Source organism: Moschus berezovskii, chromosome 23 (assembly GCF_049115385.1).
Source record: "Moschus berezovskii isolate FMDL1 chromosome 23, NW_MosBer_1.0, whole genome shotgun sequence".
Taxonomy (NCBI): domain Eukaryota; kingdom Metazoa; phylum Chordata; class Mammalia; order Artiodactyla; family Moschidae; genus Moschus; species Moschus berezovskii.
Window position 1 is genome coordinate 32171687 of NC_142482.1, and position 16149 is coordinate 32187835.

At 42.7% G+C, this 16149-nt stretch overlaps 1 protein-coding gene across 6 annotated transcripts in view; it reads right to left on the bottom strand.

Moving 5' to 3' along the window:
• Nucleotides 1-16149, bottom strand: part of ADGRF5 (adhesion G protein-coupled receptor F5) — a 106987-nt gene that overhangs the window by 17813 nt on the left and 73025 nt on the right. For 4 of the 6 annotated variants that reach the window (XM_055405885.2, XM_055405886.2, XM_055405884.2 and 1 more), the window contains exons 7-13: nt 13867-13925; nt 12488-12633; nt 9294-9515; nt 7207-7410; nt 2968-3138; nt 1711-1830; nt 1352-1561 (exon numbers count right to left, since the gene is read on the bottom strand). In XM_055405885.2, the coding sequence (XP_055261860.2) occupies nt 1352-1561; nt 1711-1830; nt 2968-3138; nt 7207-7410; nt 9294-9515; nt 12488-12633; nt 13867-13925 (1132 nt within the window). The remainder of the gene's footprint in view (nt 1-1351; nt 1562-1710; nt 1831-2967; nt 3139-7206; nt 7411-9293; nt 9516-12487; nt 12634-13866; nt 13926-16149) is intronic. The other 2 variants (XM_055405889.2, XM_055405890.2) reach the window with 1 other exon arrangement.

Below are 16149 nucleotides of genomic sequence, written 5' to 3' on the forward strand. Positions count from 1 at the left end.
ACAAGAAGTGGTTATTTCTACAGTGTTGCCTAGGCCTTCCTCATAGGAAAAAATCAAGACCCCTGGAACTCACAGGGTCTGGACTGATTAAGCCTATAATTCATGAAAAGCTTTAGAACAAAGTAATTAATAATTGGCCTCTGGGGACTTGCCTAGTGGTCCAGTGTTTAAGACTCCACAGTTAGTTCAATCCCTGGTCCGGGAACTAAGATCCCACAAGTGCACCCCCAAAACAAAACAAAACAAAACTGTTGGCCTCGAGCCAGTCACCTTTTCATTTTGGCTCTGCCATTCACCAGATGCATACATAAGCTCAGGCAGTTTCTTACTGTCTCTGGGCCCCAGTGTCCTCATCCGTGGAATGGAGATGATAATGACATTCTCCTCTAGGTTTATTGTTTTAAATTAATTCATGTACTTAAATACTTAGCACAGTGTCTATCACACAGCAGAAGCTCAAGAAGTGTCAGTTATTATGGAAGGGATCCTATCAAATTTCTTTTTCTTTCAAAAATTTGCATTTTCTCTCAACTTAAACAGTATCTAGGGATAAGTAGAAACCAAAAACGTTTTTCTTTCCTCTTTTAGAACCAGGCATATAAAACCTTTAGGAAGAATTTTTATACCTCAGTTGGGTGAAACAAGAGTCTGGTAAAAATACTTTAAAAAACAATCCTCTTAGGAGTTTGGAATTATATGCATACCACTAATGCATAAAATAGATGAATAATAAGGACCTACCATATAGCACAGGAAACTAAACCCAATCTCTTATAATAACCTATATGGGAAAGAATCTAAAAAAGAACATATATATGTATATATATATAACTGAATCACTTCATATAAAAAACTGAATTGCTTTATATATAAAACTGAATCACATATATAGGTGATTATATGTGATTACATGGGGATTATATCACATATACATGATATCTTCATATATGTATATATATAGATAGATAAACATATAAACTTGAATCAGTTTGCCATACACTTGAAGCTAAACACAACATTGTAAATTAATTATAGTTAAAACAAAATATCTTCTTAATGGCAAAGCACGGGCTCTAGAATCAAAGAGACCAGTTTTAATTCTTGCTCAAAAACTTAAGTTGTGGAAACTTAAGCACATTTATTATCCTCTCTGAACCTCACTTTCCGCATCTGTGAAATGGGAATAGTGACATCTTCCCCCAAAGGGCTGTTGCATTGAGTGGTGACGGATGACATGTTGAGTGGCTAGCACAGGCATGGTTCAGGTCAGGCCCTCCGAGGATGGTAATGATTCCAGTGTATTTCTAGGGGTCCCAGAACCAGGGTCCAGGATATCTAGGCTTTCACTCACCATTCCACTCCCTGGTTGAGGTCTTGACTGTCAGAACCGACTCCGCTCTGTCAGGATACCTCCTCGTGGTATAAAACCTTTTGTATATTTTGGTTCCAGCAGAAGTGTTCCAGTACATCTCATCATAGTTACTCATATCGCTGATGCACTTTATAGAAAAGCTTTGTCCCTCAGAAACAGAAATTAGGTCCGGGGTTATGTTTAGCTTGGCTAAAAGGATGCAAATAAAACAGACAAAAGAAAACCAACAACAAGGATAATGTTTAGTCTCTCTGGTGACGTCCACATAGAGCGAAGTTTCACATGGAGACAGAAAGCATGAGCAGTCCTGACTACTAGGGTCAGCGCGGCATTGGTACCTTGCTGCTCCGGGGCTTTACTTGTTTCTAGGCTGTCCTTGGTGGTGCTCTGAACTGTACTCATTTCCATCACAAGCCTTTGGGATTCGCGCACTTCCCCTTTGTGGCTGGAATTATCTCCTAATGATCAGCAGGGCAAAAGGTTGCAAACTTAGAGTGTTGACTTAACCCAAACTCCCCTCCAACCTCTTCCAGGCACCTCAAGGGAGACTCAGTGGCTCAGTTCCTATGACCGTATCATTTTCTACTCTTTCAAAATAACTTTAAAACATGCCATAGTATATTTTAATTTCTCTCTTTTGGACCTCTTCTCTATAAAAATGTGAGCTCCTTAAGAGCAGGACCCTCTCACAGGTGTCTTCGTTCACATCCCCAGCATCAGCACTGGGTCCAGGACCCAGTTGGTGCTTACCAAGCAGATGAGTGGTTTCTGGAATGACTTGTGAAGCAGAGGGATCACAGCATTTACACTGCCCAAATAATTATATCTGGACTGAGAAGTAAAGGCACCCAAATTGTTCAGAAGTGGGGACTGATGGTTTATCTAAATTGTTTTTGTATGATGGGTGCAAAAACATGTTTGCCTGCCCAATTTTTGCAGAGAATGTAGCAGAAAGCTTTAAGTGTTTGATATAGGGGTGAAGTTAGAATGCTTTAAGATATAAGCAGTAGAAACAATACTTTTAAGAGTCCTAGAATTAAATGAAACATTAAAAAAAAAAACCCACTTGTTACAACTGTAAGATAACCAGGAAATACCAGACTCCTAAAGCTTTCTGCTGCATTCTCTCTGAAAAAGATAAAATGGGAGAGAAAAGGGCGGAATGAAGGATGGTGGGGAGTGAGCCAAGCTGTTGCAATTCAAGGGAGGGAGAATGGGATTATGGGAGAAAGAAGTAGGAGATTAGGGACATTATCCTTGTGAAGTGAAGGTCGCTCAGTCGTGTCCGACTCTTCTTGGACTATGGGCTTCCTTCCTTAGTCTAATCTGAGTGTGAAACCTACTTCAGCTTTTGCCTTCTCAGTACAATGTAGGTGGTTCCTTCCCTGCAACCTCTGCTTCCTACTCTTACCCTTCCTTGTAAGGAATTCATGTGAATTTGAACAGCAGAGATGAAAATCCCATTGTGTGACTTACCCCAACCACACTCTCACTACCAGGGAAGGTCTGGCTTCACTGCTCGTGGATGTTCCCAGTTCATTGGCAGCCCCTGGTTTGAGAGGCAAGCCCAATAATACTAGTGAAAGAGTCCTTACCGACAGAGATGAATGTCACTTCTATGTCCTTTCTGCCTCTGGCTCCGTGGGCACTGATGAACTCACACGTGTATACCACTGTCGTTCCAGACGACCCGCTCGGACACTGCGTCCCATTGGCCGTGAGGGTGTATCTGCTGCAGCCACTGTCTGTGTCTAGTTCAGCGTCTCCTGCAACAACGTAAGAGGTTCTCTTGCTGTCACAGTTATCTGACTCTCTGATTTGGTAGCAAAGAAGCCAAATCAGGGGTTTCCCTGGTGGCTCGGTGGTAAAGAATCTGCCTGCCAATACAGGAGACGTGGGTTTGATCCCTGATCTTGGGAGATCCCACATGCCATGAAGCAGCTAAGCCCGAGCAGCAATGAAGACCACACACAGCCAAAAATAAATAAATAAAGTCATTTAAAAAAACAAGAAGCCCAATCAGCTAAAATGACTCCTTATTTACATTCAGTTTTCTCTTTGAATGGAGAGGTAGGATGGTTAGTCCTGCCACTTCAGGATCCAGGTGGCCTGGCTGTGGTTTCCAAACTGTATTATTATTTATATATATATATATATATATATATTTTTTTTTTTTTAATGTGGATCATTTTTTCCGTTTTTCAAAAAGTCTTTATTGAACTGGTTACAATATTGCTTCTGTTCTTTATACTTTGGTTTTTTGGGCGCGAGGCACATGGGATTTTGGCTCCCTGATCAGGGCTCAAACACGCACTCCCTGTGTTGGAAGACAAAATCTAAACCACTGGACCACCAGGGAAGTCCCCAACACTCTACTACCTACCAGCAGGGTGTTGTTGGGAAAGTCACTAAGCCACGCTTCTACCTCAGTTTCTCCAGATGTAAAATGGGGATATATAACAGCTATGACCTAGGATTGTAGTCAGGTAAAAGGAGTTAATATGTAAACACTTAGGATAGTGGCTGGCTAGGGCCAGCCCCTAACCAAGACCATGATGGTTGCTGGAGTGTGAAAAATTAAAAAAGAGCAGTCATGTTTTTGAATATGATTTCAATTGGAAGGGGAAAAGATGATAGATTATTTTGACTATTTTTATTATTAAAAGGAGGAAGAAACAGGACTCGGGCCTCTGATACTCGTCTCACTTGAGACCTGTTTTCGTAATTTATTCCTTCCTATTAGTAATACGTATTAGTCGAAGCTTTACCTTCATGTTTTCTTCAGTTACCAGCAGCTCACCCTTCAGAATAGGGGCTCCTTCCTGTCTTCCTTTCCATTCCCAAGATGCTCTGCCCCCCACCCCATCTCACTTCCTGCCTGTGTCTCTATGATGCTCTCTTGGGCCCCTTTTTCTACCTCTGTTCCTTCACCCCTCCCATCCATCCTTGCCTTCTGCCATGTACTCAGAAGACATTCCTCAAACTCTGACAATCTTCCAAAAATTAAAAAAAGAAAAAACCCTTCTGATGAACTCTAACATAAATGCATCTTTTTCAGCCTTAGCTGGAGGATCAATGTTATTTACAATATTCTGATTGAAAAGGAACCAGCTTTTCTCCCCAGTCTCCAAAATGGTGATTCAGAACACCAAACTGATTTCCCACCTTGGGTATATTAATAATACCTCCTGGTTCATAGGTACAAATGTCCATTCATCTCCAAGGCTCATATCTCCACTTATTTTTGGAAAACCTACTTCCTCCACTTCCTCCAGAATCTCTCACTCCTTCCCTCTCCCTTGACTGCAGAACAATGGAAGGTACTAAATGCAGCCTGTAAGTTGGCACTGTTTTCCAGGGTAGAGGTGGTAGGCAGTTATAAGTTTGTTGCTCAAGATTAAATAATATCCAATGAAGAATTCCCAGGACATTGAGGATAAGTGAAGGCATGGTTTTCAAAGCTATCATCATTATCAGAAAACAGTTATTGTGGCAGATTCGGTGTATTCAACTCTGTTCTAAATGTTGACATTTATTATCTCTTTTCTCTTCTCTCAGAAGTCTCACAAAATGGGTACCATTGTCTCTATTTAAAATATAAAAATCTGGGAGCTCCTTAGAGATCCACTGGTTAGGATTTGGCACTTTTGCTGTCCCTGCCAAGTTCAATCTCTAAGATTACACAAGCCCTGAAATATCCCAAAACCCCAGAAAGCACAACCTGTTTGAAAAAGACCACCTTCATCTTTTAAAGCTAGAAATTCTGACACTATGGATTACTTCCTTCCCATCTTATCCCTTGCCAGAAGTGCTTTGAAAATCCAGTGCAACTGTGTCTGAGATGAGGCGATGCCTTCAGTTCCAACACATTGGGGTGAATTATTTGGCTAGATTGTTTTCTCCTGATCTAGAGAAATGGCTGCTAAGAGAAACTGTGGAATTTGGAGAAAGATGGCCCCAGCGAGGGGAGGGCAAAGGAGAAGGAAAGAGGACAGGTGTCGAGAGAGAGCAGGAGGTTAAATTCCTCAGAGAACCCCCTGTTAGGGTCCCCAGGCCACCAGCCCCAGCCGGGTGGCAGGAAATCCATTGTTCTGTTGTTGGTTGAGCCTGCCCGGGGCATTAAGAATATCTGCAGCAGGGACGGCCGCAGAGAGGTCCCTGAGCATCTGTACTGAACTTCCTGGTTCCTTTGCCAGAGGGCGAGGCTTTTCACTGCTCACAGTTAAGGGTCTAAGTCAGTGTCACGGGAACTGTGCAAGATCTTTCTCCCATCTGGCAGTTCCTTCAGGATGTCTACACCTCCTCTTCCTTAAGAATCAGGGAAGTGGTTAAATGGACCATATGTCAACTTGTTCAACAGTTACCAGATGCCTTTACCATTCTGCAGTGTACTTTAAGGTGGAAACAAACGTGCTTTGCAAACTAGATGTGCTCAGAAAACGTTATATCTCAATTGATTCTTATTTTATTCATGATTTAATATTGTCCAATAGGGAAGGGTTTATAAAAGTTCCACCACACTGATGGACTTCATGGCTAAAGCTACAATTGCTTTAATAATTTTTTTTTTTTACTTGAAAGATGAGCACATAATCCTGTCATTTCTTAAGAGAAGAATTGCCTACGTGAGGTTTCTAGGCAGAGAACAGTCTTCTGTTTCACAGTACAATTTCTGCCGGATCAGTTCTTGCCAAGGCTGACTTACCAGGCATGTGTGATATAGTTTGGCCAAGACAGACTGTGAAGCAAGGTGAATTATTTTCTTTTTCTATTGTGACATCCTCGAATAAGTCATTGAATTTCCTTATTTGAAAATGGAAGGCAAAAAAAAATGCCTGCTTCAAACTTGTGGTCAAATTTAAGTGTGATTAAAGTGATTACAATATGTGCATACTTATAACTGGTTCATACTGTACAGCAGAAACCAACACAACATTGGAAAGCAATTATCCTCCAATTAAAATAAATTAAAATTTTTTTTCAATTGATAACATGTTTTTAAAAAATGTTGATCATAAATTATTACACAAAAAAGAGCACTATTGCTATTTTAATTTCTTCCAATTATTATTATTCACCAGTACAAACTGAAAGGTGGGGAAATTTGAGCGTGATCTCAGATAACCAACAGGATCAGAAATTGACATTGGTTGAGAGACAAACAGGTTGATAGAGAAAGATATAGAACCAAAGGCACAGAGTCAGATAATAAGTGGGAAGGACAGACAGCAGGAGGAAATACTCAGGAATTCGACTCTCCAAGTCAGACCTCAAAGCAAAACCCACGACTTCATCTTTGTCTCTTTGCTGTAGAGGGAAAGGAAAGGGAAGTGAGGACAAGATATTCTGCAGGGAAGATGCCGTAAACCTATGTCATCCCATCACTCCCTCTTGAAGCTTCTCTGCCAGAATCTCGTTTACAACCTAGGCATGACACTTACGGACTTCCCCAAGAGCTCAGCAGGTAAAGAATCCACTTGCTATGCAAGGAGCCACAGGAGACTCGGGTTCAATCCCTGGACTGGGAAGATCCGTTACAGGAGAAAACGGCAACCTACTCCGGTATTCCTGCCGGGCTACAGTGCAGGGGTCACAAGGAGTGGCCACGACTGAGCACAGAGCATACACGACACCTCTATGTGTGTACATATTTGGGGAATTTTGCTCTAGCGTGGCTGAGCTGGAGTTGGCATCAAACCTAGTACTTTTTCCACAGTCTGAGGTCTGGAAAAAAGCCAGCTACCTGACATTTGCTCCTTTACCCACTGCATCTCCATTTTTACTTGGCCAAAAGGCAAAAAACCTATTTGCGAAAGGGTTTCTAACAGGCTCACCTGGAATGCTTATACTCCCTTCCTGCTTCCATTCAATCTGGCTCCAATTCACGTTCACCTCACTGCAGCAGTTCAAAGACACAGGATTGTTGTCACACATCACCTCCGTGGCTTCACTTGCCAGGATCTGGATGGGTATAACTTCCACTTTTCTTCTGGATGCATATTCAAAAATATCTAATGTCAGTTTGCAAATGTATTCACCTGTAGCGAATACACAAAAAGACATGGATTATTACTATTACATATGTCTAGTTCCCTAGAAGAATGCTGGCTTCACCTCATGTGTCATGGTGGTACTTAATGAAACATTGTTTTCAAAAGCATATGAGACTTCATGTAAGCAACCCTAAAGGAATATTCAGGAGGTCTAGAAGGTTGAGGGAGATATTTCTGATGCCACAAGGTGAGGAGTAGAGAGATGTTCTAAGGAAAAAGCAGAAATCTGAGTCCTTGCTGGTAAGAAAAAAAAAGTGTGGGGATGCTTCAGAGGTACAAAGGGAAGATGGGAAACCCTTGGAGAATTAGAAGATTGTGGATCATTTTGGCATCCTATTTAACTCTGGGGCAACATCAGAGTCAACAAACACCTAATAGACTCCATGTGTCTGCAGTCCAGTTTCTCATTCAGAGAAAATGAGATGCCTCTGTTGAAATCTGGATTGCAGTGATGCTATTAAATTTTAGAATGTCAGGTGTAAGAGTGATGCTTCCGTGGTTGCTGGGGAAGGACAGGTGGGAGGGATTACAACAGAGAAGAAGAAAACTTGGGGAGAGCAGTGATGAATATGTTCACTATCTTGATGATGGCGATAGTTGCACAGGTGTACCCACATGCCGAAACTTACTAAACTATATGTGCAAAATTATACATGCAAGTTATAATTTAAATTATAAATGTAAGCATATTAAGTACGGTTTATTCTATGTCTATTCTATCTCAACAAAGCTCTTCTCACATTTTTTAAAAATGTTAAAAAAAAAAGAAACCTGCTTTTTGTCTTAGGGTCCAGCTCCTAAGCTTCGGTAAATGTGGAAAATTATATTTGTCTCCCCAGGCTAAATTTGCTTGGCTTATTCACCATGGGATTAGTTTTCAGTTGTGAAAATTTGAGCTTCTTTTTGAAGAGGAAAAGGCTGCCTACACACACTACATCATGAGGAACGCTGGGCTAGAAGAAGCACAAGCTGGAATCAAGATTGCCGGGAGAAATATCAATAACCTCAGATATGCAGATGACACCACCCTTATAGCAGAAAGTGAAGAGGAACTCAAAGGCCTCTTGATGAAAGTGAAAGAGGAGAGTGAAAAGTTTGGCTTGAAGCTCAACATTCAGAAAACGAAGATCATGGCATCTGGTCCTATCACTTCATGGGAAATAGATGGGGAAACAGTGGAAACAGTGTCAGACTTTATTTTTGGGGGGCTCCAAAATGACTGCAGATGCTGATTGCAGCCAGGAAATTAAAAGACGCTTACTCCTTGGAAGGAAAGTTATGACCAACCTAGATAGCATATTAAAAAGCAGAGACGTTACTTTGCCAACCAAGATCCGTCTAGTCAAGGCTATGGTTTTTCCCATGGTTATGTATGGATGTGAGAGTTGGACTGTGAAGAAAGCTGATCGCCGAAGAATTGATGCTTTTGAACTGTGGTGCTGGAGAAGACTCTTGTGAGTCCCTTGGACTGCAAGGAGACCCAACCAGTCCATTCTAAAGGAGATCAATCCTGGGTGTTCATTGGAAGGACTGATGCTAAAGCTGAAACTCCAGTACTTTGGCCACCTCATGCGATGAGTTGACTCACTGGAAAAGAGTCTGATGCTGGGCGGGATTGGGGGCAGGAGGAGACGGAGACGACAGAGAATGAGATGGTTGGATGGCATCACTGACTCGATGGACATGAGTTTGAGTGAACTCCGAGAGTTGGTGATGGACAGGGAGGCCTGGTGTGCTGTGATTCATGGGGTCGCGGAGAGTCGGACACGACTGAGCGACTGAACTGAACTGAACACACACTACCACAGTTTGATTCTTTCTTAGCCCTTCATTCCTTTCCTCGCCCCAGCTACTGGATGACAACCCACCCGTGAGATCCTGAGTGATGTTGCGGATAATAAGGCGCGACACAGAGGTCATGTTGTTGAGCACGGAGGTGTAGATGGAGACATTAGTGCTGTTCTGGAAGTCGAAGCCCGTTTCCACTTTCATCCAGGACACATTGGTGGAAAAAACTTCATTCTCACACATCAGGGTTACTGTATCTCCTTCAAAGATGACTTCTGGTATAATGGAGAATTTCGTTTCATCTGGAAACCCAAACAAAAGCTATCAGGATCCCAAAGCAAATGAATGGAATTAATGCTACTCCCCAATGCCACCACCAAAGGTGTTCTCAAGATGTCTCTGTGGTGATGAATGATGCAATGTGTTCCCCATGCTCCTTCCCTGGACAGCTGGGACCTGAGGCCCCTGGAGTGACCGAGCCAGCTACTAGGGACACGGTTTCTAGCTTGGGATCTTTGCACACTTAAGAGTTGTCAATAATGTTAATGGGGATCCCGAATCTATTTTCAGTGTTTCAAATAGTCTGTCACAGATACAAAGAACAGACTTGTGGTTGCCAAGCGGAAGGAGAATAGGGGAGGGATGGATTGGGAGGTTGGGATTAGCAGATACAAACTATTATATATAGGTTGGATAAACCACAACGTTTCATCGTATAGCACAGGGAACTATAAACCACAGTCAAGAAGAATATGAAAAAGAACATACAAATATAAATATAGATAACTGAACCACGTTGCTGTACAGCAGAAATTAATACAACATTGTAAATCAACTATACTTCAATAAAATTTATAAAATAAAAATGCAAAAAAAAATTAGAATAGTCTGGTAGAAAATTGCATATTTGCTTATGAAAAAGTCACACCAACTAACTTAAACATCAAGTTTCTTTGCCCCTGATTTGAGAAATATCAACTGTTTGTTACTGATAATTGATACCTCACACTGACTGAAAGCTCTATCTTGTGCCTTTGATAAATTAAAAGTGGGAAAACCAATTAATTTTTTACAATAAAGTATGCTTGGGAAATAAGACATTGTTTAAAGACCTAACACCTATGGACCTATAAAAGTGGCAGCTTTATAGACACACAGATCTGAATTTGAATTCTGGTTCTGAGCCAGGCATAGCTGTGTGGCACTGGGGAGCTTGCTGAGTATCTCTGAACCTTGGCTTCCTTGTCTGGAAAGTAGGAGCAGTGAGAGCCATCGTGGGGGGTGACTTGGAGGGATAGTAGCTATTCTTATTGGTTTCACAGTAAACTTCTTGAGAAAAGTGGCATTAAGTAATTTCACAGACAGAAATAAAAACATAGTGCTTGTTATTTTGGGGCTTTTATGGCTTATATAACATATAGGTTTTCCCTCTAAGCTGAGCTATGTTATTCATCAATTCCATGTATTGAGAAAATCTAAGGCACTGAGGAATAAGGTTCTGGGAGGCATCTTTTGGACGGTTCTTTATGCTCAGGCCACACCCTGTTCTTACTGTAAAGTGAAAGTGAAAGTCAGTCAGTCGTCCGACTGTTTGCAACCCCATGGACTATAGAATTCTCCAGGCCAGAATACTGGAGTGGGTAGCCTTTCCCTTCTCCAGGGGATCTTCCCAACCCAGGGATCAAACCCAGGTCTCCCGCATTGCAGGCAGATTCTTAACCAGCTGAGCCATCAGGGAAGCCCGTTCGTATTGTAAACATGGGACTAAAATACCATAGAATTAATTTGGGGTGCTATGATGTTCAAAATATCCAGGTATCTAAATATCTCTTGCCACATTTTTCAGTCTCCTGAATAAAATAAGACTTCAGAGCATCACATTCAACTATTCAGAAGCAAAGCCACTTGTGCACATTTCATGCAGTGACCTGAGGCATGCAAAATGATATTACTTACCATGTGGCCTTGAGCAAGTCGTTTGCTCTCAGTTTGTCCCACCCTCTCCTTCCCAAATGATAGGATGTCTAAAAATATTAGCATGAATGTAAAAAGATAGAGTATGAGTCCACTGTAAGGATGGTCTAACTCCTGAGAAGAGGTGCTTTTCCTTCCAGCTGTGCCCGCAACAGTCCCTTCAGTGTCCTCCCCATGGTGGACTGTTTGTTCAAAGAGCAGCCCCCTTTAGTCGTGAACCACGGGCCTGAGTTAGGCACAAAAGCTGCCAGTTATCGCTTGCTCATCACATCTCTGCTCAGCTGACTCCCCTTACTTTCCCCTAGGTAACAATAGACGCATCCACCTAATTACACAACAGAGCCCAGCTCTACACCCCATTTGGAAAATGAGGGAGAGCATCTAAAATGCCAGGACTCTTACCACTGCTATATGTGATCCAAAGCAGTGGTTCTCAAATCTCCCCTGCAGCAGAATCACCTGGAGGGCTTGCCAAAATACAGGTTGGCCCAGGTGGGTCTGGGGTGACCCCCAGAATTTGCTTTTCTAACAAGTTCCCAGATGGTGCGGCTGCTGCTGGTGGGGCCGCACTTTGAGAACCATGGCTCCAAAGTAACAGTGCACCCCTGGTCAAAGTCAGTGCGTCTCATAAATATCCCCCTCCACCATCACAATGTTAGTTCTACTTCTGGGGAGGTTTTGGGTCTGTCAACCTTAATATTCACTGGACGGACTGATGCTAAAGCTGAAGCTCCAATACTTTGGCCACCTGATGCGAAGAGTTGACTCATTGGAAAAGACCCTGGTGCTGGGAAAGATTGAGGGCAGAAGGAGAAGCGGGAGACCGAGGATGTGATGGTTGGATGGCATCACTGACTCAATGGACATGAGTGTGAGCAGGCTGTGGGAGATAGTGAAGGATGGGAAAGCCTGGTGTGCTATAGTCCATGGGGTCACAAAGAATCAGACACGACTGAGTGACTGAACAGCAACGACCATCACAATGTTAGCTCTCCTTTTGGAATGTTTTGAGTCTGTTAATTAAAAAAAAAAAAAAATCCGTAAACCCAGATGGCTCTGTGGCTCCTCCTTGTAAAATCTCTCCCTGTTGGGACCCTCCATGCCCGCTGCCACCCAAAGGAGGTGCCAAAGTGGCCAATGGTGGGGAGAAGGCACAAAATCTGTATGCCAGGAACTGGAGAGTTTCTCTCCACAGAGAAAGTCATCATGTGACTGCTCAGGTTTATGCATCATGATAAATACTATTACCATATCTAAGGAGAATGCACATATAGGAAGAAAGCAGCGATAGTCTACTTACTGCTGTAAGTGACCTGAAAGGAGTTGCTCTCCATCTTGTAGGTCTGATTGAGGTTCTGGGTGACTTTCTCGTTCGCTTTATGCATTAACGCAGGTGATGCTGTTGTTGTCGTTGTGATTTCATACGTCACAACCACACTTCCAGGCCTGGATGGAGACCACTCAGTTCAGTAAAAGCAGTTCGTGACCTGGAAGAGTCTAGATCTTTATGGTTTGTTTGCATAAGAAAGCAAAATAGCAGGAAGAGCCTGGGGACCTTTTTCTTTGAGGGTTCACTGAAATCCACTTATTTCTAAGCTCTAGTTGAAAGCCTGAGGCAGAGTTCAAACACTCAAATGTCTGCAGACAGGTAACATAAATGGCCAGAATAGCCAGATGGGGTGGAGTGAATTGAACCCCACAAGTGGTCAAAGGGTATTAACTACAAGGTAGAGACTGTTGTCACACAGCCACGCTGACCCAGGGTTACCAGCTATGCTGACTATCCAGTGAAGTCAAAATCCTCAATGTTTCTGGAAACATTCTTAATTTTTTAATTGGCAAGTGGCTTTTTGAAACACTGGACAAACATACTCCAGGCTGTCAGGGCACCTAACTCCACGGGGAGGCATTACATGGTGTTGTGCAACGTTATAGCCATGGCTGACAGGCTAATTTTCTAAAATAAAGGCATATTTGGGACTTTTCCTGGTGTCCAGTGGCTGAGACTCCATGCTCCCAATGCTGGGGGCCTGGGTTTGATCTCTGGTCAGGGAACGAGATCCCACATGCTTCGACTAAAGATTTCATGCACCTCAACTAAGACCTGACAGCCAAATAAATAAATGTTAAAAAAAAATAAAATAAGGGCATCATTGCATGACATTATTTCATTTTTGTATTTCTGACCTTCTAGATGCCACATCTTTGTAAAATTCATGCATGCATAGAATAACACAAATCTTTTTCTCACCTTCCCTCTAGATAGGTATATCTCTAAGGAGTGAACTACTGTTCTCATTATTTCCTTCCCCTTTAAGCCCCGGAAATCTGTCATTGTCTTCACCTCTATCAAACTGTTCCCACTGGGCATCCCAGACGGTGCTCCTCTAACAGGCTTTTTCACTAACCTTTTGGTATCTGCCATTGGATGCGTGCATGCGTGCTAAGTTGCTTCAGTAGTGTACGAATCTTTGTGACCCTATGGATGGTAGCCTGCCAGGCTCCTTTGTCCGTGGGATTCTCCAGGTGAGAATACTGGAGTGAGTTGCCAAGCCCTCCCCCAGAGGATTTTCCCACCCAGGGATCAAACCCATGTCACCTGTGGCTCCCGCCTTGCAGGCAGATTCTTTACCACTGAGCCCACCATTGGATAAAATTACCCTATTATAGCATTCTTACCTGAATCCTGTCACCGTCACCAATTTGAAACCTGGTAAAATACTGTAACCCTTCCAGAACTGGAAAATAAAGCAAGACAAGTACCATTAATCAAGGTCCACTGAAAGATACATCAAATGATTTGAAACAGAGTAAAAAGTGCGTATTTCTTATCATGTGTGCATGCTCAGTCAGTTCTGATGTGTCCAGGCAAGCATACTGGAGTGGGTTGCCATGCCCTTCTTCAGGAGATCTTCCCATCCCAGGGATTGAACATGTGTCTCCTGTGTCTGATGCATTGAAGGTGGATTTTTTACCCACTGAGCCACCAGGGAAGCCCGTATTTCTTATCACCTTGGGTAAAATGCTCTCTGTATATTTTGTTAAGTGGCCGAATAAGCACTAGCTTTGTCAGATCTTTGGAGAAGTAATTCTTATTTACCTGGCTCATTCTGGGTTCTCCAGGAAGCGAATGCCAGAGTTAATGTGCAAAAAAATTGACTTAGGGAGGCTCCCTGGTGGCTCAGTAGTAATCCACCTGACAATGCAGGAGACATGGATTCAATCCCTGGTCTTGAAAGATCCCACATCCCTCAAGGAACCCAAGCCTGAGACCCACAACTACTGAGCTCACATGCTGCAACTACCGAAGCCCACTTGCCCTAGAGTCTGTGCTCTGCAACAAGAGAAGCCACTGCAATTAGAAGCCCACGCATCACAAGGAAGAGCAGCCCCAACTCACTGAAACTAGAGAAAGCTCGTGCAGCAATGAAAACCAAGCACAGCCATAAACAAATTTAAAAAAAAAAAAAGACTTAGGGAAACGCCTAGAAGAAAACGATGAGGAGGTATCAGGAAAGGCAGACAGAGCCATCAGACCCGAGTGAAACTGAACAGGAGGGGAGGTTGGATGAAATCATCTAGACTGAGCCTAGAAGTACAGTACAGCCTTCAGAGGAGTCAGGCGTTTGTTTGACAGATCTGCCCTGCTCATTCACTAGTAGCGGGCAGCAGTTGGGACCCACAGTCAATTTACATTTCCTGTAGTTGGAAATCTACAAGGTGTCTTCTTGTGACCAATACAGTGCCCGATTCCTCACTAAAGATATCACAGCTTTGGTTGAACCAATGTGGTTTTTTGTTTTTGTTTTTTTATTGGAGGCTGATTATTTTACAATATTATATTGGTTGGTTTTGCCATACATTGACATGAATCCACCCCGGGTGTACATGAGTTCCCCTTCCCGAACCCCCCCTCCCACCTCCCTCCTCCCCTTTATCCTCCCTCCGGGTCATCCCCGCACACCAGCCCCGAGCATCCTGTAACATGTATCGACCCTGAACTGGTGATTCGTTTCACATATGACAACATACATGTTTCACGTATATATATGGAATTTAGAAAGATGCAAATGATAACCCAGTATACGAGACAGCAAAAGAGACACAGATGTATAGAACAGTCTTTGGGAATCTGTGGGAGAGGGTGAGGGTGGGATGATTTGGGAGAATGGCATTGAAACCAATGTGGTTTTTACTGATGTTTTTAATTCCACTTTGTTTCCCCCAACTTTGCAGGAGATTCAATTTGAATCAAGTTACATTTACAGGGTAGATTACACCTGCAAAGTGCTGTGTTAGGGAGCTGGATAGTCGGGATCAAACAATTAATATCTTATTGCCTTTTTTCCTCAAAAATTTACAATGTCATGTGATATGTGCAGTGTGCCTTGTGTGCATGAGGAGGATTCTCATGCTGTGCAGAACTATTACATGCCTGATATGCAAATCGGATATCCAAGAACTCTCCTGTATCAGCATTGCATCATGGCACTGATAACAAATATTAACCCCTACTTGACTGGGGTAAGGAGGAGGCTGCTTCTGGTTTGAGGCAGGCGGTTGGCTGCCTGGAGAGTTAGGGGGAGTCATTACATCAGTCTACCTATAGTAATCTGTACCACACCAGTTGAGAAGCTCTATTCCAAATGAGTTGATTCAACTAAAGTGTTTAGACTTAGATGAATTAATCCAATGTAAAGCACTTAGAAGAGTGTCTGGCACACATTTTACATTGAGGGAATACCCTTTATTTTTACATGAGCAGATATTCATATGCTTGCAAACTTTTTTATCTTTTCTATTATGGTTGATCGCAGGATACTGAATATAGTTCCCTAGGAAAAGGAGTGCGTCAAGGTTGTATATTGTCACCTTGCTTATTTAACTTCTATGCAGAGTACATCATGAGGAACGCTGGGCTGGAAGAAGCACAAGCTGGAATCAAGATTGCTGGGAGAAATA